Source organism: Alosa alosa, chromosome 20 (genome assembly GCF_017589495.1).
Source record: "Alosa alosa isolate M-15738 ecotype Scorff River chromosome 20, AALO_Geno_1.1, whole genome shotgun sequence".
Classification (NCBI taxonomy): Eukaryota; Metazoa; Chordata; class Actinopteri; order Clupeiformes; family Clupeidae; genus Alosa; species Alosa alosa.
The window spans coordinates 21,871,536-21,894,482 of NC_063208.1; the positions used below are offsets into that span (position 1 = coordinate 21,871,536).

A 22,947-nucleotide genomic window follows, 5' to 3' on the forward strand; every position below is an offset into this window, starting at 1 on the left:
ATCATCTGAACAATGTATTAAACACTCCCCCTGAATACCACTACTTCCTTCTGCCTTCTCTATTCTGGGATGTACAACAATTTGAAAGCAACCGAGATATGTCAGGAATGATGTGCTAAAATGAGGCCTTTTCCTACTCAGCAACAGTGTGTGTGACTGTGTGTGTGAGAGAGAGGGAATATATGAAGTGTGTGTGTGAGTAAAAGAAAGAGAGAGTGTAAGAGAGAGAGTGTGTATGTGAGGGAGATAACATCTTTGTGTATGTGAAGTATGTGTGTGTGTATGTGAGGAAGAGAAAGAGAGAGAGAGTGCAGTGGCTTGAGCTGTGGCTTGACTGTGCATCATCAGTATTCTGCCACTCTCATCAGTATTCTAGCCTACCAACTGAAACTGATTGATCCCGTGAGGGAAATTTGGTCTCTGCAATTTATCCCAATCCATGAATTAGTGAAACACACTCAGCACACAGTGAAGTGAAGCACACACCAGTGAGCTGCCTGCAACAATAGCGGCGCTCAGGGAGCAGTGAGGGGTTAGGTGCCTTGCTCAAGGGCACTTCAGCCGTGCCTAAGTCCGAAGCGCTAACCAGTAGGCCACGGCTGCCCCTAATTTTTGTCCTTTCTTTTGTTCACACACAAATTGGGGAAGTCTACAGTACGGTTTACAGCAGACATCATTGCTTGATAATGATGTTAGTACCTTACTTGGGCCGGTTGGGTTATTATATCTAGTCTTTCACAAGTAGCCTAGTCATTGGTCATATCCTTACTCATTCTCACACATCTGAATCATAACACAAATAAAAATAAACAGTACTCACCTTGTAATCTGTTTTTGACACTACAACAGCCATTGTTGTTCTGTAGCCTAGCTAAACTGCTTCCATCCACATACTGGCCCTGTGGCCCAGCAAACACCAACACCAGTGTTGCCAAATTGGGTTGAGTGATTTCCGCCCATTCACGCTCAAAAACCCGTCCTCTTCAGAAAAAAAACAAGCCCTAACGATTTTGTCATAGAGAACCATTCAACTCAAAATTTTATTTGCCCACCTAAAGCTTATTTCCCCGCCCGACGAAGTCAAAAGAAGCCCAATCTGGCAACACTGACCAACACACTCTAAAGATGGCAGTTTATATTTGTACTGTAGAATGTTCAGAAAAGAAATCTAATTCCAGACGAATTGAAAAAACAGAATTTAGGCCTAATAGTTATGCAGGATCTACATGCATTCTCTTTAGAATTGAAATATCATGGCATGTCCGATCATTGTAGTTTTGGTATCATTAAGGAAAACAGATTAATTACCCTAAAATATATTTTTCTGAGAAGTCTATATATTCTAGATGTGATATAATGTGCATCTCCCAACTTCCTCCATACTACTATACCTTAGTTCTGTAATGTATCTTGCATTACATTGAAATGCATTGATTTTCAATGGACAGCTTAGTTATGGGTCTAAAATAGCTGTGTAAAGTGTATTCAGCTATCTAACCCATATATTTTCTAAAAGCCTATACTCTCTAGATGTGATATAGCAAGAGTTTGGATTTGACCCACCCACTTTTAGTCTTTTGCCTCTATCTAATCCTATATTATATAGGTGAAAAAGTGTATGATGGATACATTTTAGCCTATGTAATTCATGGAAAGCTAAATTATCCATCTAAACTGTATATTTTCTAAAAGCCTATGCCATCTACATATAATATAACATAGATTAAGACATATCGTATCATCCCACACACTTGCATACACCTATACCTACACAAAGGCATGTATTGTGAATTGTACTGGGTATGGGTATAAAAGCCAGTAAAAATACAACTAAGCTACCACTTAGTAAAGGTTATCATACCAAAACATATCTCTCAGACATAGAGGATTACGAAAATCATTGCTAGATTTTGCCACCTTTGGTGATACCAACTTCTGCTCTGGCCCATGGACAAAATCCCTAGTTTATATGTGAGATTTCTGGATGATATTTTTGGCATTTGGGGTCATTCCGAGTCAGACTTTTTGGAGTTTATTGAGATTTTAAATGGTCATCATGCCTCGATCAAAGTGAAACAGAATCTTCAATCTGAAAAGATTGAATTCTTAGACACTGAAGTTTTTATTGTTAGGGAGACAAATGGATGGGGGAACCTGGGGACGAGAGTTTTTTGTAAAGCTACAGACACATGCACTCCTATATAAGTCTAGTTTCCATCCTAGACATACCTTCAGGGGCATTGTAAAATCCCAACTGATCAGGTATTATAGAATTTGTTCGGAAGCAGAAGATGTGGAGACAGCCACGAGAACTCTTTTCAAAGCTCTAAGAAATCGGGGTTATAGCCGAAGCTTTCTGCGGGGGATTTAAGTGGAGGTGAAACTTCTTTTTGATCAGGGTTTTCAACCTAGACAAAAGGAAGAAAATAATACTTTGGTCCCTTTCGTTTCCAAATTTAGTTCAGTTTCCCTAGCATTAAATCGAAAAGTAAAAAAGAATTTCAAGAGGGTACAGGACCAGGTGGAATCTCTTTCTCAATTTAAAAATCTTGCAGCATTTCTTAGAAATAAAAATTTGAGGGATATTCTGGTACATGCTTCTTTGAGTAGGGGTTCTAATAACAATAAAAAAGAAAGTTTGAATGATTTTTTTAAAACGATTAAATTTACAGAGAATCGATTTTCTTCTTTGGGTGCTCCGGTTTGGGCGGTGACGAGTCCGAACTCCAAGAATCTGGTATACTGTATTAAGTGCAGGATCTGTGGAAGACTTTACATCGGACAAACAAAAAACAGTTTAATACAGAGATTGAAGCAACATTTGTATCATATTGATAAAACAGTTAAAGATACTTACCTGTACCAACATTTTAGACTACGATAATAGTCTAATAATAATAAATAATAAAATACTTCCTTACTACCTTAACTTAATTAATTATATGCTTTACATTAGTTTTAGTATTATAGCCCAAATAATTTGCTGCATACTCTCAGTTTTACTCATATTGACCTATTAAAAGAGATTGGTTGCCAGACCTGTTTGGTTAAGAAACAAGTTCAGGAGAAGGAGTTATCTTAAAATATGGTTAGATTGAGATGCCTAGATTGATGCTCTTCTAATCGTTGTACTGATTGTTGCATTACATGATTTTTTTTCTTAGAATGGAGAAACATCCTTCTTTTTGTCTTACAACATCAATTAAACAGACTTTATTTGAGGAAGGAGACTGGACATTTACAGAGATGAAGAGGGAGATAAAGATATTCTAAATAGAAATAATATAAAATAGAATTTGAATAAATTGAAAATCATAATATTATATAATCATATTACTTTTAGGGTATTATATTGGATAAAAGCATCAAACCAAGATAACTAAGATCAGTTATGAATGAAATAAAGAGACTACAGAAATAAAGAGAGCAGGAAGTTATTGCTAAGTTTCTTCCAGTACATTACAGACACATAAAAGTGCCCATGATAATACATCACAATCTAGACCTTTATCAAATGTTGAAAAAGAATATTGAATGATTTGATAGAATTGTGCCTATTTAAATATTTACAAATATTTAATTATATATCCTCACATATTTAATTATCCTCACACAAAATGTTGAGTGTTGGTTTCCTTATTCCACTTAAAATTGCCATCATTTTGTTAACATGCAAATATTGCCTATGTATTTCTTAGGTGAGGTATGAGCCACCCACCTGTGTTGGTGGTTTGGCAAGGAATGTCCCTGCTCTTTGTCCTCACCTTGTGGATGCTGAACAAAGTTTGCCCATCATACTCAACATGGCCACAAGGAGGGGTTTAGTGAATTCATGGCATTACAGCTGCATGAAAAAGATGGGGGAGGAGCAGTGTTTGGGTGGGGGATCACCAACAAGGAAGAACCCAAGAGCAAAGCATTGATATGAAAAACTCCCTTACAGATCTAGTATTTGGATCAGATGCACATTTTTAGCATTTACCCTACTGAATCACATTGTTTTTATGTAGCCATGGCCTTTTAAGTGTTAAAATAATTCACCCAGCACACTGTTTTAGTTATTTGTTTTGTTAGAGGTGTTACCATTTATTTTATAGGCTAAATGTTATAACAGATCTATAGGCCTACCCTTTTTCTTAAAATAATATATATATATAAGCTCAGATATTTTTTATTTTTAATTAACACTCATGTATTTTCAAACTGTTCCAAGCATTTCAACAGGAAACAGAAATGCATAAAGCACCAACAGGGGGTCAGTGTGTGAGTGTTATAACTATGCATCACCACAAGGGGGCGACAAGACCTGACAAGACATTTGGGCAGGCCTGGCCTGTTGCATGAATGATGTGTGAAGTTAACACTCCCCCTCACCTCCTTGAATTTTGTATCAGGAACTATAGGGGACACAACACAGAATATACACAGAATATAGCAGTCATTATCTGAGTGTCCAATGCATCTGAATTTTAAAAAGGCTCTTTTTCAGCTAACTTAATTTTTTGTTTTTAAACCTCACAGTTTAGAGTTGGTATGTTTACACCAACTGTAGTATATTCCATTAGTATGAATTGGGAAAATCACAAAATGTATAACACTTAATTGAGTTACAGTAACATCACTGCTGTCAGCCCATATCTGGATGATGGTCTCGATGAGGCCCACTTTTGTAATACAAACTCATCCAGTTGATGACTTCACATCCAGTCAGCCCTCTATTGTTGCCATTTGGGCCCAAAAACAGCAAATGAATTCAAGTTTAAATATAGCCTCAGTTGTGCCGTCAAGCCATTCTGATCCTGTGCAGAGATTTATTGTCCATTTGAGTTTGGTTGCCAGGGGCAGCGGGCTGAGATGTGCCGCCTCGCAGACGGTTAGCCACACATGGCTGTCGCTGTACAGCGGGAGTCGCGGGAGAGAGTGAGAAGGAGAGAGATGTGCTCAGAACTGAGGGCCAAAAGCAATGCCGCCATTTTAACGACCAAGACAAACATCCAGCTCCCACGGCTCTTTAGTTCTGGAGGTGGTTAAGTGGGCACCTCATGAAAGACCTGTAGATGGGTGAAGTCACAGTTCTGTATTTAGAGTATGTGTGTGTGTGTGTGTGTGTGTGTGTGTGTGTGTGTGTGTGTAGATTGGTGTGATGAAGTGGAATGCACAGACACGATTCCTATAGGCACCTAAGTAGATGAGGAACAATCTATCTTTCTCATCTATTGCCTCTTGTTAATTGTTCTGCCTGTCATAAGAGCAAGCCAAGGACATTCTGACATACAATTTAATCCTTTTCGGACACAACGGAAGTAACCGTGACAACTGCATGTCCAGTTTCTCCCCTTTTTCCCCCCTCGAAGGGACATCTGTTTGTTTAAAGACAAGAAAGGCCCCAAAGGGGTAAACAAGCATAGGTCACTTAGGCAAACAATAGGTAGGGCTTACGTCACACTGACGTAACACACACACACACACAAACGCACACACACACACACACACAAACACAGGGAGGAGATGAGGGGTCGCTCTTTAAGTTTAAACCCTGGCGCTGTCCAGATCTCAGTGAGTACGGAGCTCTCAGGCAGATCAGGAGTCAGAAAGATAGGAGTCTCAGACAACGCTGTATCTCGCTACAGCTGACACACAGGTGAACTTAGACCCAATTAAACACACAGCTGGATTATATAAGACCAAACTCTTCTGCCGACTACTAGGAATTAATCTAACCCAAACAAACAAAAAAAAGCGCTATAATGGAAGTGGTCCTGACAAGGCTGAGAGATTTCTCATGCAGAGAAGCCACCTTTGATACCTGCAAGTCTGTAGCAGCCCTGCCTCACCGTGACATGGAGAACAGAGGATGTCTGGCTGAAGAGGAGCCCAGAGGTGGTAGCCCACCCCGAGAGACAGGCACCCATCAGCTGGACATCGAAACTGCCCTTGCCTGGTTGAGGAAGGAGCTGGTAAGACCACCCAGAAGCTAACTGCTGATACCTAATATTTTACAATGGCTGTGGCCACATGATGAGAGGAAAATCGACAAAGTAGTGTTCATACAATACTAACGTATTATTTTTTTTTATTTTGCTCGAAGATTAAGGCTATTTCCCTTAATGTTGTGATTACGGTTATTGACTGATAACAGTGTTTGGAAAGTATTCAGTTTAGTTCACAGTCAGGTTATTGACCGATAAGTGTTTGGAAAACATCCAATGTACACATATATGTAATATTGATGGTAGTGGGCAGCAAATACATTTTCCTGTGAATCCCACCGGGGAATTTCCTCTATTGCTTTCCACCCAGAGGAGGTGGTAGCCTTTGTGTTAGCCAGTGAGACAAAGGTCAGGCACACTCACAACAAATGTGTTACTACTCACCTCTTATCTAGCTAGGTAACAGGGAGATAAATTGAAGATTGGGAGGATGCAATGACAGGGTTAAACATACAGAGGGCCCCTTGTCTGTTATTAATATGTCTGTTGACATTCTCTCTCTTCCTCTCTTCCTGTTTTGAAAATAAGTTGTCATAATCAACAAGATTTGTTCCCTTCTCACGAAAGACCAGAAGACAGAGGCCAAGTAAAATGAGTGTGTGTTTGTGTTGGGGGTGTCAGACAGAGACAATAAATAAGAGTTATTGTCAGACTAATAAAGTTTTAGTCTGCGACTGCTGTCTGTCTGAAAGCTTTCCAAGTTGTGGCCATTCATGCCACTCTGACTCTGACTGAATGTTCAGAACTGCTGGCCAATATTAGTTTTTTTGTTTCTGACATAGTAGCCTACTGTGTGCTTTATTATTGAAACTTTTTATTTTACTATACAGCAACAAATAACAAAATATGTTTGGATTTCTAATGCCATGGGTAGTATGCAGACATGATTTGCATGCTTGAGAAATTAAAATAATTGAATTTCCTATTCACTTTCTATTTACAACACATTTGGATTTCTAAAACCATGTGTTTACAGACATGTTAAAATCCCATTAATCTAGATTTGTTTTTATTTGTCTTGTCTGGTCTTTGGAACCGTCATCTTGGTTGTTTGTCTTTTTTCAAATCCTTCCAGGATCTAATGAAATTGTGTCTCAGTGCACCCATTCATATTCATATATGTGATAGGTATTTGATTATTAAGTTTCTGTTCTTCAAAACATGTTTCAAACAACACTTCTCTAGCAGAAGTCACCCAAAATATACAGAATTTCAGCATCTCAACCAACAGGTTTCCCTCCCTCTCAGGACTACTCTCTCTTTGTTGCTGAGTTTTTTCTTTCCTTTTCTATGATGTACTGTATGTGCTCCGACGGTCCTTTATGACTCAGTCCAAGTAGAAGTGCTACTAATTACAGCCTTATGGCATCTGATCAAGTTTAAAGCCTTGGCTTCAAGAGATTTCTCAGAAAAGGAGAAAGAGAGAGCACAACTCCAGAGTGAACAAGCACTTGTTTTGGCATGTCTTTAAACAGGTTTTGTGTGAGTTTGAATTTCTTTCAAAAAGATACAAAAACACAAACACTGTTTTTCACTCTTTCCCATTTTGTTTTTCTCAATCTCTCTCTCTCTTTCTTTGTCACACACATAAACACTGCACAAAAACACATATAAGCACACTGTTATTTTGATCTCTGTAACCGTAAAAGAGAGTTTGTTCTTTTTTTTGGGCTGTTCTCCATACTCTCTGGCGCTTTTTGCTCTGACATTCCTCGGGCTGAGACAAACTCAGTTTACCGAACTCACTCTTATTCAGGATACTATATTCTCACAATAGAGGCAATTAGACTGCCTCAGCCACCATAAAAAATGAAGAATGCCAAGGGAAAAAAAGATTTGCATCTGAAAGAGGTATTGTCAGCCTGAAAATGGTCTTAACACTTTTCTCGCCCCAGTAAAAGGACATGAACTTTGTAAACTGTCTAATACATTTAGTTTCTCTTTCGTTTTTTTTTGTTTTTTTTGCTTAACAGGCCCTGTCTGTCTCATTGCCGGCTCGATTTAGAGTCGCGTCTTTGTCTTGTGTTTACTCATTCATTATATCCATGGCTGTGACCATGTTTTTCCCCCTTCTTTTCTTCACCATGCTGGTTGTGTCCATCCCCCGCAGATTGAGATGCGGTCACAGGATCAGGTGCTCATCCGCCAGCTGATGGACCTCCATGCGGGCATCCAGGAGCTGAAGCTGGAGTGTGCTGAGGCTGAGTTGGAGCTGGAGGAGGAGGAAGAGGAGGAGAGCAAGGAGGATGAGGAGGCGAGCTGGGATTCGGGCAGCGATGCTGGGGACAGTGGCAGCACACTGTCCAGCTCTGGAGAGATGGACTGCTACCTTCCCTCTGCCCCCTGCCTGTATCCTCACCACAGCCCCTGCTCGCCGTGTTCGCTGTGGGGCTCCCCACCCAAACGTCATCTCAGCAGGCGCAGCTCTCTGCCCTAAGCATTTTGCTAGCCCAGATGTGTTCATCTTTACAGTCACTCCAATCATGATGGAAGTCCCATAAGTTATATTTTCCTACATGACAAGTCCATATTAGCTGGATAGATAGAGGTACATGTTCCGTGGATAGCTTGTTACGGCCTTAACAATCCTTTTTTCTGACCTGTGCCTTGCTTGCATTAATCGGATAGCATCTAAAATAGCTACCCATCAAGATTATGTATTGGTTCACAGATAACATATTTGGACAGTTTTAAATATAATTATTGGGGTTTGAAACAGTATGTACAGTTTGACCATGGTGATCTAATCGAAGTCACATCCCAGTGAATAGAATATCCACACATTTTTATCTTTCTCATTCTCAGTAGCTATAACAATGCCACTCTGGAGAGGCAGCTCATGTGTAATCTGTGGTATGATGGAATGCTTCTTTTTCCTGGTGACAAAAGGCAGCGAAATTATGCCTGATGCTTTTGTGTGAATGTGAACGTGTACAGTTTGTAAGTATTGTAATTAGGAGAGAGCTTGATTCTGTAATCTCACACACTTTAATGTTTTTCATTTTTGGATGTGTGTAAGTAGCATAAATTCAAATACATGTAGCAGGCAAGAGAAATTATACATTCACTGTATGTAACTTTTGTAATGATTACATAACTCAGTCATACTGTGACAATAACAAATTCTTTCATGTTTCAGAGCTGTCTTGTGTAACCAACATGACAAATACATACATTGTAAAGTTACATTCCACCCAAAGACCACTGCATTATACACACAATGAGGTGGGAGTGGAGGGGGGACATTTTAATTGTACCATGCTGTGTGTTCAGTGACAAAACGGTGCATTGTTTGACTGGCCCAAGACAGAATCCCAACAGCCTTACAGTGAAAAAGCCTCTGGATGTTAAATTGACAGTAATTGTGTGGATCATACTGACGACCTTGTTGGGCCAGTATCATGTTTCCCTGCAATGCAAAGAGGGAACATGCAGAAAGAGCGATTACACAGCCATGGCAGTGACAATAAAACCATGTCAGATCTGTTTTCACTGAAAGGCTGCCCTCCCCTGGGACATGGACATTGTGTGGTGTCCGCAAAAGAGTTAATCCATTATGTCGGATGACAACCTGCTTTCAGCTATGGTGGGAAATGTTCAGGACAGGTGGACAGAGTGTTCACTGCCACTTGTTTGACTGATGCTCTGTTGCACAAAGTAAACATTTGTGTGTATTATAAAATAAATTAACTTGTCCATTTTTGGTCTTAATCTATTTACATTTCTAATACAATACACATGCTTATTTTGGGTGCTAGAAATACAATTACTAAAAATGTTGTCTTGATTATTCACTTCAAAATTCTTGTCTTTATGAGGATCATACAACAGGTACAGTAGCAACGTGTCCAGACTCAATTTTTTCGCATAACTGTCCACTGTCCACCAATTAATCCATTAGGGGGAAAAACATATTGTCCAATAAAAGCATAACGGGCAGGTTAACAATAAGGTTCCATAACAGCGTGCCCTTTGAAGCATGCTGGCATTTTAACGCAAGCATTCTTCCAGTTCATTTGGGCACTGCCAAAAGGGCACTCTGCGGTCAGTGCTGCCAACGCACCATCTTTTTCTCTCTTTCTCTCTCTAATACACACACACCACACAACACACACACACACACACACACACACACACACACACACACACACACACACACACACACACACACACACACACACACACACACACACACACACACACACACACACACACACACACACACACACACACACACATACCCTCTCTGTATCCAATGCCTTCCCCAAATCCTAAGTCTGCTATTCCCAATCGTCCTCTCTGTTTTCTGAGTAGGGGAAAGCCCTGCTCGGGTGAGTGGGTCAGTGGCTCTGGTTCTGGCCACCCTCTGGGTCTGGTGCAGTGGCGGCGGCGGCGGCGGGCGCTGCTCTCCCTCCTCAGCCTCTGGATCTCGCTGTTGAGCCCCAGCAGCGTCTTGGCCAGCTGCCGGTCCTGCGAGCGCATCTCCAGCTAAACACCAGTGACAGGAGCACAAATCAGGACTTTACGCCTAACCAACCCCACACTGGCTCAACCACCTCCACCCCCCCCTAAGAAGCAGCCAGTCCCAGCTTTTTCAATAGACAAACCCATGACATGAACATTTCAATTAAGAAAGTATAACATAGTAACATGATAACATGATAACAGCAGATAAACACAATTAAAATGTACAACATACTAGTATAGTTATATAGTTATATCCAGAGCCATATAAAGGCCTTTATATGGCTCTGGTTATACCAATCCAGATTTTTTAATACTATCACAACATGGTGAAATGTTCAGTTTGCCCAGTTAATTCACATCTCTCAATTGTAGCACACGGAAGGAAAGGGAAGTAAACAGGAAAGTAATCTCAAGTGTTTTCTCACTGTGAAAATATCTTACCAGCTCAGATCGTATCCAAGAAATTGCTCCGTCAATTTTTGCTCTTCTCAGCTCTTCATTGGCTTGAAAACTTCTCCCAACGCAGGTGGGAGAGGCACCTGAGCAGTCCGGGACAGTCCGCGCCTCTCCTGTTGCCCTAAACGCATGCAAGAGTTTGTTTTTGATGTTCTCCAAGACCATGGTGGACAGCATGTCCTCACACTGTGTGTCTGGATTCATTCTGGCCAAATCTCTCTTCTCAACCGTGACAGCTGCTGTTGTCACTTGGTCAGAGTAAATGAATATGCATGTAGCTGTGTGCATGTGCGTATTCTCTTTGCTTCTGTCCGGTCAGTCGCTCCTGCCAGCTCTTCGTTGGATTTAAAAACTCTCAAGTTTCTTCTTTCTCCTTCTCTTTTATCCCATCACGTGCCTCTGTCAACTCACTGTGGCACCCCTCTCCTACAGTCTCTATCCCTCTTTCAGCCTCTCCTGCTGCCGTGGTCTCTGAGCATTTCTTTAGCTTGTTCTCTCATCGCCCTCCCTGCCAACACTGGGACCAACGTGTTTTGTCACTGTTACTATGGCGAGCCAAACCCCCCTTTTCCCTCCTTCTTGTAACCCCAATAAGAATGGTGGGAGATTGTGGACAAAGGCCATTGTTGGCTTCATAAAGAACTGAAAAGATTCTCCCCCTCCGTTTCTCTGTTGCTCTCACTCCCCACTCTCTCTGTCTACCTCTCATTCATCCTGCCTCGGCCCATACAATGTGCTCCCATACATTTCCCCCTCTGTGAGAAGTGGGCAGGGATTGAGCATTCCTTTACATATGATGCTGACATACAGTCCGCATGGGGTGGATGAGGAATATTGGGTCACTTTTAAAACTGTAATGGATGGCTCAACAGTGTCTGCCCATCAGTTACACTGGCACACTAGAGGAAAATAAGCACATCCCTGGGGCTCCTGAGGCTGGAAAGTGCAAGGCAAACAAAATCACGCCTTTGTTAGTGGAGTCAGCCCAGTTTCTGTAGAAGTGGGATTCCACTGTTTTTTGGCAAGTTGCCTGCAATTCCATGGCTGTCTCCTATAGACACACAAAGTAAGCCTTGGACACTTTAAGCTGTATAATTAATTGAAGTACATCAAAAGAATGTTCCCTAAGTCTTTTACAACAAGAAAACTCTGGTATCACACTTTAGAATCTAATGATTTATCATATATGTCCAGTCCACCTCTAAATTTGCAGTTCCATGCATTTCTACTGCACAACTGCAACACTCTATGTATGTAAGATTATAAGACTACCGGTACATACACATCTCTATAAGATTACATTTTATAGGCCTACATGACTCCATCCTCAGGGTTAATTTATTCTCAATATTTATTTCCTCCGACAGCAATACACAAACCATGAAAAGGTCACACTAAATGAAAGTACTCACATTTTATGACAAGTGTAGTCTACCAATGCCTGAAATATTGTTGCACTTAAACTGTGGCCACTGAAGCGAACTTCTGGGATTGAACTTAAAGGTCAGAGAAGTAAGACTAATTGTGTCGACGCAGACAGAGCCTGTCAATTCAATTAGGTGATATACTTGGTGACGATTGTGAATTTGGTTTGATTCATTGCGTTTTTGGCTTGGCCGTTGCTTAAGTCAGCCCTTGCCATTTATTGTGATGGTGGCACTACTACAAGCAGTCCCTTGGAATCTGCTTGGTCATCATCAGCAGATAATGTCCCCATGTCCAGGGAAAGGGGAGGAGGGACCAAAGACCCCATGCAGACTTCATTTATACTGCAGGGACAATGTCAGCTCTTTATGTCTCGCCAAATACTGTTCCGGTTTTGTTCTGCATTTGCTGTCTATTGTGTTACAGAACTGTGCGCCCTGTTACATGTCAATGTCTTCTCAAGAGCAAATACACCTTCTAGAATCTGTTCTTCATAGAAAGCTGCTGATGAATTTGTGAAACTGTGACTGTCATTTGTGAGCAAAAAAAGGCAATTGAATATGATAATATATTTAAATAACTCAAAGTAATTGAAATATAGGCCTATATATTACTGCATCAACATATGCATTGCTGCACAAAAAGCATGTTATTGTTTATTTGCCTTTTCAAATGACTTTCTAATGATAAAGGTAAAAATCCAAAGAAAACAAAGCACTGAAGGAGTGGTGCAAGTCATGATGACTTACATCTTATGATCTTCCACATGATCGGGTGATGGCATCACACGATGTGTCACCCCTGGACTAACACAATGTGAGGGGAAGGACAACAGACTCGTTTTCTCAAAGGCAAATATTTCTGGAACAGGGGCGCCACCACAGGGTGGCCAGGGGTGTTCGCGGCCACTGTGTCATGAACTCTGGCCACCCCACTGCCACCATTTCATTTTTTTCAGTGTGTACTATTTATTCAAATGCATAATGTGTAAATTCACAATTAGTTATGCTGATAGGCAAAACAATTGTGCATTTTATGACTAAAGCATGAAAGTTTCACCATATAGTCTTCACCCATAAGGTTTAGTTTCAGACATGGAGGCACTTCAGATCTTACCTCTGGGGCTAGATTTGCTGTATAATACACACATCTTTGAGGAGTAAAATATTTGTACGTTGTAAATATTTGTAGGCCTAAGTCATTCCAGAATTTTACTGTGAAGATCTAGAACTTACATTAACTGTCATTAAAACTGGTTGCTTGAGTTCAGCCATGTGATTAGAATATTACCAATTTAAGGTTCAATTTGATAAGGCTGAACCAAAGATCCTTGATTACTAGCTAATAATGTTATTAAGTCTAACAGTGTATTTTTCGGAGATGAATTTACTAACTGTTATAACATCAGTTACATAGAAAGTCTATTTAAACAAATATATAATTTTTGTCTGTCTCAAAGTTCTTGCCAACTATGTTAACTCTTATAAAATTGCTTAAAATCCACAAAGACTTTTAATATGAAGCATGACGCTATAGACAAGTCAAGTCAAGTTTATTTATATAGCCCATTTCATACATAGAGGTCATTCAATGTGCTTTACATAAACAAAAGCAAATAGTAATAACAAATAAAAGCAGAAGGGCAATAGTCCAGTCAACTCTGTTATTGCGTTATTGGAGTGACACTCTCGTTCGATTAAAAAAAATCAATATTAAAATCCATGACACTGGTTTTATCGTGCGGTAACTATTTGAGGTTGTGGAACTAAGCTCCAAAATGATGGGAAATGTCAACTCTGTTATCATCAATTATGTGTTAATTCTACATAGATTAAGGAGAACAGAGTTGACAATGACTTACAGAGTCTTCAATAGAATTTAATTTGAGTGTCAACTCTATTTGTTTAAGATTTTGCTCTTAAAATGATGACTAAATAGCCTATGTATTTTTGTTTTAAATGTATATCAGTGTTACAACTAATATTTTTACCATTTACCTTTTAAATAAATTTAAAAGGTAAATGGTAAAAAAAAGATATATGTTAAAGCTAATAAATGTGTGTGTAAGGGGTGGTGGTGGTATGGTGTGTGGGTGGGAGGGGGATGATGAAATGGTGTGTGTGTGATTCACAAGAGACCTAGCCTACAACCAATAAAGAAGCCTAGCCGATCATCTTAAATAAATACATATAGGCCACAGCTCATAAAGAGCTCAAACAACTGTTGTCTGCCACAACTGGAAAAATATCTAACCCACACCAAAGAGTATAGAAGTAACAAGAGGCAAACTCTGTTGCAGTTTTGACAACGTTCTATTGAGTTTCGCCTCTTGTTACTTCTATACTCTTTGCCCACACTAACCCGTCACCCTAGATTGTATCTTTGTTACAATTTGTAACAATTACTTATAGGCTACTCCCTACAGCGTTCCGCTCGCAAATCTGCCAGATGCGCGTGTTGTCACTGCTACTTAGTGGTTGGGATGTAAGCAGGGGGGACTTGCTTGATGTGGTTAGTAGGCTATTCCATAACTATTAGAAAGGCTTAGATGGAACCCATGTTTGCAAATAATAATAAGCCTAGTGTATTCACACACACACACACACACACACACACATACATACATACATACATAGCCTACATACAGACAGGCACACATTAGGCTAAGACATTTATTATTTTCTTCATGCACATGGCTTATATCTGCCACGCCTACTCTGGCATGACATTAGACCATAAACATCCTGTAGATTCAAACCCCCTTTCGGCGGGCGGATGGAGAGCAGGGGGACAGCGCCATTTTGCTTATTTTGGTGATTCTGTAGGAGGAGGGGTGGTGGAAAGCCACATTGCGGCCGCCTGGAAGGGTAAACCCGGCGAAATTAGTTATTTGATGCAATAAAACGTGTCAATGTTATTGCATGCATGGTTGCTATGTTTTCATTTTGTCTTGCAAATACGTTATACAGCATGGCTTGCTGACGTATCCACTTAGTGACAGCTGAGGCTGAACGCCGACGCTGCTTTTAAAGCTAGCAATAGATATCTAGCAAGCAAGGTATTTTGCCTTTCCGTTTCTTTCGTATGTGGCGAGTTGATAGTCTTACTGCTGGCTGTGTAAATGGAACTGCATGGTTTTATTCGTGCGCGAGTCGGTCAACCTCGCGACATTACTGGCCGCTGTCAGACAGCTGTGGGCACTGCTGTCAAATTCTGCAGCATATCGGTTACAGTGTCAGTCGCTTTTATGGTATGATGTCCTAATCCACAATTTTAGACGGATATTCAGATGGTATGACGTCAACTAATGCGTCTAACCTATCATTCAAATAGCGCTTGTTAATCTTCAAAACATTAGTGATCTTATTTGTGCCGATACGCAAACGCCAGATTTCGTCAACACAAAGTCTGATCACTGATCAACACCACATTTCACAGATAAAAGTCACGTGTAAAATTCAGCCTTAAGTAGGCTAACCTATTTTAAATGATGGGCAGGAACTGTTACAGAGCTGTTACTGTCTGTTTACACTTGGAACTAGGCCTTATCATTTAACGATAGGTTGTCAGTCGTGCAAACTGTTAAGATGCCATTTCCACTCCTCAGGTTTGGTGTCCCCCACCCCTACCACCTGGTGGTCTGAGGTGCCAGGACAATGTTCTACGCCCACTTCGTTCTCAGCAAGCGTGGGCCGTTGGCCAAAATTTGGCTGGCGGCCCACTGGGATAAGAAGCTGACCAAGGCCCATGTGTTTGAATGCAACCTTGAGAGCAGTGTAGAGAGCATCATTTCTCCCAAGGTGAGGTCCTCAGAAAATTGCATGTAAGGTGGATCTCTTCAGTCTGCCAAAATATTAGTATGATGCAACACTTATGAAGTCTTGCAACATGTACTTTGACATTGTAGTATGCTTAAAATGGACATGCCTCAAGTGCATTCTTGTGAAAATGTTAAGTGTTGGGAATCATTAGTCCTTATGGGAACCAGTAACCTATAGAATAATAAATTTTGACAATCATCACATATGTCTGCCGAATACAAATAACAAACATATTTCTTTCTGTTAGATACATGCAGTCTGATACTAGTCAAGTTGTCAAGTTATGTATTTCATTTGTAGGTGAAGATGGCTTTACGGACATCCGGTCACTTACTCCTTGGTGTAGTGAGAATCTACCACAGAAAGGCTAAGTATCTGCTGGCAGATTGTAACGAGGCCTTCATCAAGATCAAGATGGCGTTTCGACCAGGTATGTTCAGATTAATTAATTGTTTATGGATTTAAAAAGCTTGACATAGCCCTAGGAAATCCCCAGTTTGAGTTATGCAATTATGCCATTTATGGGAAAACTGAGAAACTTCTTTACAATAATTCTTCACAGAACTGCATTTTTATTCAGTGCTAGGTAAGGTAACATCTTCTTTAGGCATGTCTTTGACTGGTGTTTGATGATGGTTTGGAAATTAAGGTGTTGTGGACTTACCGGAGGAGAACCGTGAAGCTGCCTACAATGCCATCACCTTGCCAGAGGAGTTCCATGACTTTGACCAGCTGCCAGACCTGGAGTGAGTGGGCTTTCTTCATTTTCCTCAACTGCTAGAGTATTGGACATTATTATGTAGTATGGAATACTCATGATGGCTTGATGTGTCTTGCAGTGACATAGATGTTGCGCAGCAGTTCAGTCTGAATCAAAGTCGTGTGGAAGAGATCACCATGAGGGAGGAGGTTGGTAACCTCAACCTGCTACAGGAGAATGACTTTGGTATGTAGCACTACATCTGTGCTCCTTATCGTCTACTGCTAGTAACTCTTTCTAGACCAACTAAAGATGCATGAAAGATCTTTGTCTTGTGATGCCTGCTTTCCTGGTTGAATTATGTTTAAACCAACCTTTTTCTTTTGCTCCTCCAGCTGATTTTGGGATGGATGACCGTGAGATGATGAGAGAAGCGAGCGCCTTTGAGGATGACATTATCCATGGAGCGTCTGCTTCCAACCTGCTCCTAGAGCCAGAGTCCAGCAGTGGGCAGATAACTGACAAGTCCAACCACCTGGAGTTTGACCAGTACAAGGACGACTTTGGTGACAATCCCATGGAGAGCAGCGAAGGAGGCATGCTGGGTAAAAATAAATAAATAAACAATGGCCAATTGATTTAGATGTTTGTGTGCATAAGTTTGGAAGAAAAACAATTATGCATACATTACCTATCTCAGACAATTAAGCACTAATCTCAAGCACTAACTAAATGAATTTCTGTGTGTGTGTAAACTTGTTTAACTTAAATCCAAGAGTTTAGGTGTTAAGCTCACATTTCTTAAGGACCTTGTCTTTAATGAGCTCTGTTGAAAGTTAAAATGCCCACATACTGAGGCCAAATGAATTAATAGAAGAGTGATTCTCAATCAGTAATGCGATGAAGAGGCTGAACATTTACACGTCTCCCAGTTGACAAGCTCCTGAGCAATGAGGATGGTGGTGGCATCTTTGATGACCCTCCAGCTATCACAGAGAACGTGATGATGCCAGCGGGAGAACCCGGCGGAGATGATGATGATGACTATGACAACATGTCAGGTGAGCGGATTAGCTGGGAGGGATCTCTGATCCTAAAATTTACCCATATACTTATGGCACCCTTAACCCTTAAAAAGATTAGCCCTTTGGGTTATCTGGTTGCGAAGCGCAATAATAAACAAACTTAATATGCTCTTTTCCTATGCCAGTTTCCAACCTGAAACTAGAAAGTTGAAAAGGTGTAAGGTAAAAGGTGAAATGTAAAAGAGTGAAAGGTGAAAAGAATCAGAGTGAGATCATGTATAATCATTAGGATTGTATGAAGGGGATTGTAGGTCACTAGTAGTTAGGAATGTAAAGGTTTGAATTTGGTGTCTCTCACAAATTGCAGTCATAGACTAGGATTGACATGTTTTGGGTTATGAATGGGTGTATTTTCTGATGGGTGATCCTGCAGCCGGAGGCCCTGATAGTCCCGACTCTGGACCAGTGGGGCAGCTGCCTGTCATGACTGACCAGACGGAGCAGACCACACTGGTGCACAACGAAGAGGAGGCCTTCGCCCTGGAGCCCATCGACATCACAGGTCAGAGCGCAGAGCAGCCTCTTTCTCAAAACTTGATCGCCAACTCCTTTTTCAGAGCATTGGAAGGCACTTGCTGTTGAAACCTAAATGAAAGAACAATTTGGAAAGTCTGTAAAGTTCATCTGAAGGAGGGGATAGGGCTTTTACAAAGGGGAATTTTCTAATAGTGCACTTTTCCCCATGACTGGACTGTTCCGTGCTTTAATCAGTATGTCATACCATACAAGCACCAGGAGGCCCGCAATCAGTTTATGTGCAGATATGCTTGAAAGCTCTTGAAAGGACTTTGATGTTCCTGAGAAAAAGCTAATGCTTCTCCTTTGACATTCCATTACACTGTATCTCTGGCTCAACAACAGTGAAGGAGACCAAGGCCAAGAGGAAGAGGAAGCTGATCGTGGACAGCGTGAAGGAGCTGGACAGCAAGACCATCCGGGCCCAGCTGAGCGACTACTCGGACATCGTCACCACACTGGACCTGGCGCCCCCTACCAAGAAGCTGATGATGTGGAAAGAGACGGGTGGCGTGGAGAAGCTCTTCTCCCTCCCCGCACAGCCGCTGTGGAACGGCAGACTCCTCAAGGTCAGGGGACGCGGCTCTCTGCTGTGACGACGTAACTCATGTGTCATGCAGGGTAATCACACATAATGCATTGCATAGCCTTAAGGATATTGACCCTCATTTGTCCTCATTGCCCCTCGTTTTATACTTGGTTGACTTGTGTTGTTAGTTGAGTGCTATGTTTGCGTTAGAAGCTCAGTTAGCCTGTATTATGTGAGCTAAAGTAGAACTCCAGACTCCATGAAAGATCCATGTTGGATTCAATAGGGAAAATTTGTTAATGGTCTGCACATGACATTGTAATACCATAGTTTGTGTTTTAACTCCTGTGTCCACTAGCTGCAGTTAATATCCATAATGAATTACTGCTGGGAAGTGCTATTACTTTTACTCTGCTTTTACATTTTTAGGACTCTGCAGGTCTTGTTGTGTAGTTCAGCTCAGTAGTTGAGTAGCCTGTGTGCTTACTGTATGTGTGTGTGTGTCGTGTCTGCACAGATGTTTACACGATGCCTCACCCCTCTGGTGCCGGATGAGCTGAGAAAGAGGAGAAAAGGGGGCGAGGCCGACAGCCTGGACGAGTTCCTTAAGGATCTGGAGAACCCAGAGGTTCCTCGGGAGGAAGCCATGGGCCAGCAGAGGGACATCATTGGTGGGTTTGTGGCCAATCAGTCTTCATGTGCTCACATCCACAATAATAACCAAGCCTGCTTGACCATGTGCTTGCTTCTGTGTGGTGAATCTGAATTTGTTTGCATCGTATGTTTCATTTATTTATTTAGCGTTTTTCTGATTGGAAATGCTAATCATATATACCGGTAGTGATGTATATTATATTGCTGTAATATAAAAAAATATTCTTTACATATTAATGTTTCAGTTGATAGTTGATGAGTGGCTTAACATGTGGTTAATATAAATAACATTTTGCATGACAGATCAAAGCGGTGTTGTAAAAGTCGATAATTCATTGTGTTTAATCGGGCATCTATAATTTGGAGATGTTAACATTTTGCATGACAGATCAAAGCGTTGTTGTAAAAGTCGATAATTCCTTGGGCAGGATTAGCCACAGGGTTACTCCATGTGGATTCACTCAGAGTCCAGAAAGATTAAACATCTCTGCCTTGCTTGTCATTAATATTGTATACATTCTGATAAATGAATTGATCCAAATCATCCCTTAATTCACCAGTAGGCCTACTCACCAGGAAATTACATTAAGTATTAATAAAGCATATTTTAAGAATGAATCTTTTCGCGCACCCAGACCAGACAATCCTGGAAGAGCCTAGCGTGCTGCAGACATCGGCCATGGAGGGAAGCAGGACCCTGGACGAGTCCATGATGCCCCCTCCCTCCTCACATCGGGGCCAGAAGCGCAAAGCCCAGGAGGTCCAGGATAACATGTCCGTAAGTGCTACTATGATCATGCACATCAGTATTTACTGCTGTAAGTGAACGGGGTTCTGAGCATATGGATTTGCCATTTGTTGTACTGAAGTGAACAATTCCAGAATAATGGATAGTTTTATACAGTTCTCATGTTAATCATATTCTATATTTGTATATTTGTAGTATTTGAGGTAAATCAATTATGTGAAAGTTGAGTGCTAACTACCGTTGTTTCCTACCGCTTTCCTCATGTGAGTAGATCATTGATGATGACCGGGCTTCCATAGTGTCAACCCAGATGCCTGTGCAACCTGTGGAGCTTCCCCCAGAGGAGACACCCAACCTCAGTCAGCTCATCCCAGAGCTGGACCTGCTGGGTGAGAAGAGCAAGGACAAGAAGGATGATGACGAAGAGGAAGAGGTGAGACGTCATCATGCACAATTCAGTGGACATTTTACATTCACATTTGTTAATTTTGCCGACACTGTTGTCCAAAGTGACTTATGTCAGCTATATAACAAGGGGTTACGTTGTCCCCGGAGCAATTTTGCGGTTAAGTGCCTTGCTCAAGGGCACAATGGTGGAAGCCAGGAATTGAACCCATAACTTTCAGGCTACTGCACACTAGCACAGCTCCTTAACCACTACACTACCACAACCGTACTTGTCTGTGCTTGTGTCATATACTGTAGAATAGATTATCCATTGTCATGGAGTTACTATGATACAGCGATACACAGGTAAATTGCACTACACTGATACACAGCTAAATGTTTCAGTTTAGGAGTGCACAGGCAAACACAAATTATTTTTATACCTTGACTCTGAACTTTCTTTTTCTCTTTTCTTCAGGAGGAGGAGGGTCAGGGTGGTGACCAAGATCAGGAGGAGAGGCGGTGGAACAAGAGAACCCAGCAGATGTTGCATGGCCTTCAGGTATCGTACACAGTATTTTGCTTCATTTGACTATTGTCCAATCGAGAATTATTTTATTTAGCGCAATTGATCTCCTAGTACATTTTGCCGTTATAGGCAAGTCAGTAGAGAAAAAGAAACTGAACTTTACCCTATCTGGTGTCTGTGTAGAGGGTTTTGGCCAAAACTGGAGCCGAGTCCATCAGCCTGTTGGAACTGTGCAGGAACAACAACAAGAAGCAGGCTGCCGCCAAGTTTTACAGCTTCCTGGTTCTGAAGAAACAGCAGGCCGTGGAGCTTTCGCAGGCCGAGCCCTACAGCGACATCATTGCCACGCCTGGTCCGCGATTTCATATCGTCTAGCCGTCTTGTCCACCCCCATCCTCCTAAGTCCACTCCTGCTTGTTGGGGTTTGATTCTCTCTATGGTGAACTGTTGTTACTGTTCAGAATGTTTTATTTCTGTTGGTTTATGAAGTGCCCGTTGTCCATGTGCTTTGTTTTTAAAGCTTGGAGTTCAGAAGTCTTATGTTTTCAGTCTAAATGCAGGATTGGACATTTTTTATTATGATAAAAAAAATGTTTTAAAAGAAGTTTTTACTCAAATAGTGTTTACAATAAGCATGCAGTATTAGCCCTGGATTTTTAAACTCATCTTTAAGAAAAATAGGTACATTTTTCTTTGCTCACCAGCATTTGTCTTACAGGCTGACTTATGGCTTAAATTCCACAGGAATTGCATTCCGTAAAATTAGCATGGGCAAAATGCTTTAGATTGTGTTTATGCTCAGCCTTGGACTTTTCAAACTTTTAAAACCACTGATTGTTGGAGATTATATCTTCATGTTGCATGTGACATGACAAAAAGTATTGTTTTTTAATGACTACTACACCATAGTAGTATTACATGGACGGCTGTCACGTCTATTGGTTTAATTTAATAATGCACAGTATAAGCTAGTTGTGTTGTCTCCAGACTTACAATAATGTCATACTGGCACGATAATGTCAGTGTGCATCAATCCCCCTTTGCATTTGTTTGTTATTGTTATTTATTACACCTGTAAGTTATTTACTTAAAACTTTTGTGGCCTGACAAGTAGAGCCAGATATACAGATACAGCGCAAAATCAATAGCGTACATAGAGTGCATGGGATGACTAATATCTGTCGCCTTTATATTGTCCTTGCATTGTTACCGAAACCTTTCTCAACAGAAAAAAACACTACACATTGCACCTTCTACCTAATGCACTGGAGGTTTATTCAGTGCTGCATGTCACTTTGCAGAATGTTAGTAGCATTCACAAAGTTAATTACTTATTACTTATTACTGTTATTATTGTGGCCGGCAAAGCACAACTATGGATCTACAAAACAGCAGTCGTATAAGTATATATACTCTTTTGATCCCCTGAGGGAAATTTGGTCTCTGCATTTATCCCAATCCGTGCATTAGTGAAACACACACAGCACACAGTGAACACACAGTGAGGTGAAGCACACAAACATGGCGCAGTGAGCTGCCTACTACAGTGGCGCTCGGGGAGCTGTGAGGGGTTAGGTGCCTTGCTCAAGGGCACTTCAGCCATGGATGTGGGCATGGGAGAGCGGTGCTCAACCAATTCC

The 22,947-nt window shown here is 41.1% G+C and overlaps 2 protein-coding genes across 2 annotated transcripts; both read left to right on the forward strand.

The window, feature by feature from the left end:
- The first annotated feature begins 5,523 nt into the window (after positions 1–5,523).
- si:ch211-153f2.3 lies at positions 5,524–9,128 on the forward strand. Its single transcript, XM_048228982.1, has 2 exons — positions 5,524–5,957; positions 8,101–9,128. Exons 1-2 carry the CDS (start codon positions 5,748–5,750, stop codon positions 8,425–8,427), a joined length of 537 nt encoding a protein of 178 aa, XP_048084939.1. The 5' UTR covers positions 5,524–5,747; the 3' UTR covers positions 8,428–9,128.
- A 5,976-nt stretch (positions 9,129–15,104) lies between these two features.
- rad21b (RAD21 cohesin complex component b) lies at positions 15,105–22,828 on the forward strand. Its single transcript, XM_048229574.1, has 14 exons — positions 15,105–15,205; positions 15,946–16,138; positions 16,460–16,589; positions 16,809–16,905; positions 16,999–17,105; positions 17,255–17,464; positions 17,792–17,920; positions 18,318–18,446; positions 18,806–19,029; positions 19,507–19,660; positions 20,279–20,421; positions 20,663–20,824; positions 21,257–21,340; positions 21,491–22,828. Exons 2-14 carry the CDS (start codon positions 15,995–15,997, stop codon positions 21,680–21,682), a joined length of 1,905 nt encoding a protein of 634 aa, XP_048085531.1. The 5' UTR covers positions 15,105–15,205; positions 15,946–15,994; the 3' UTR covers positions 21,683–22,828.
- The last annotated feature ends 119 nt before the right edge of the window (positions 22,829–22,947 follow it).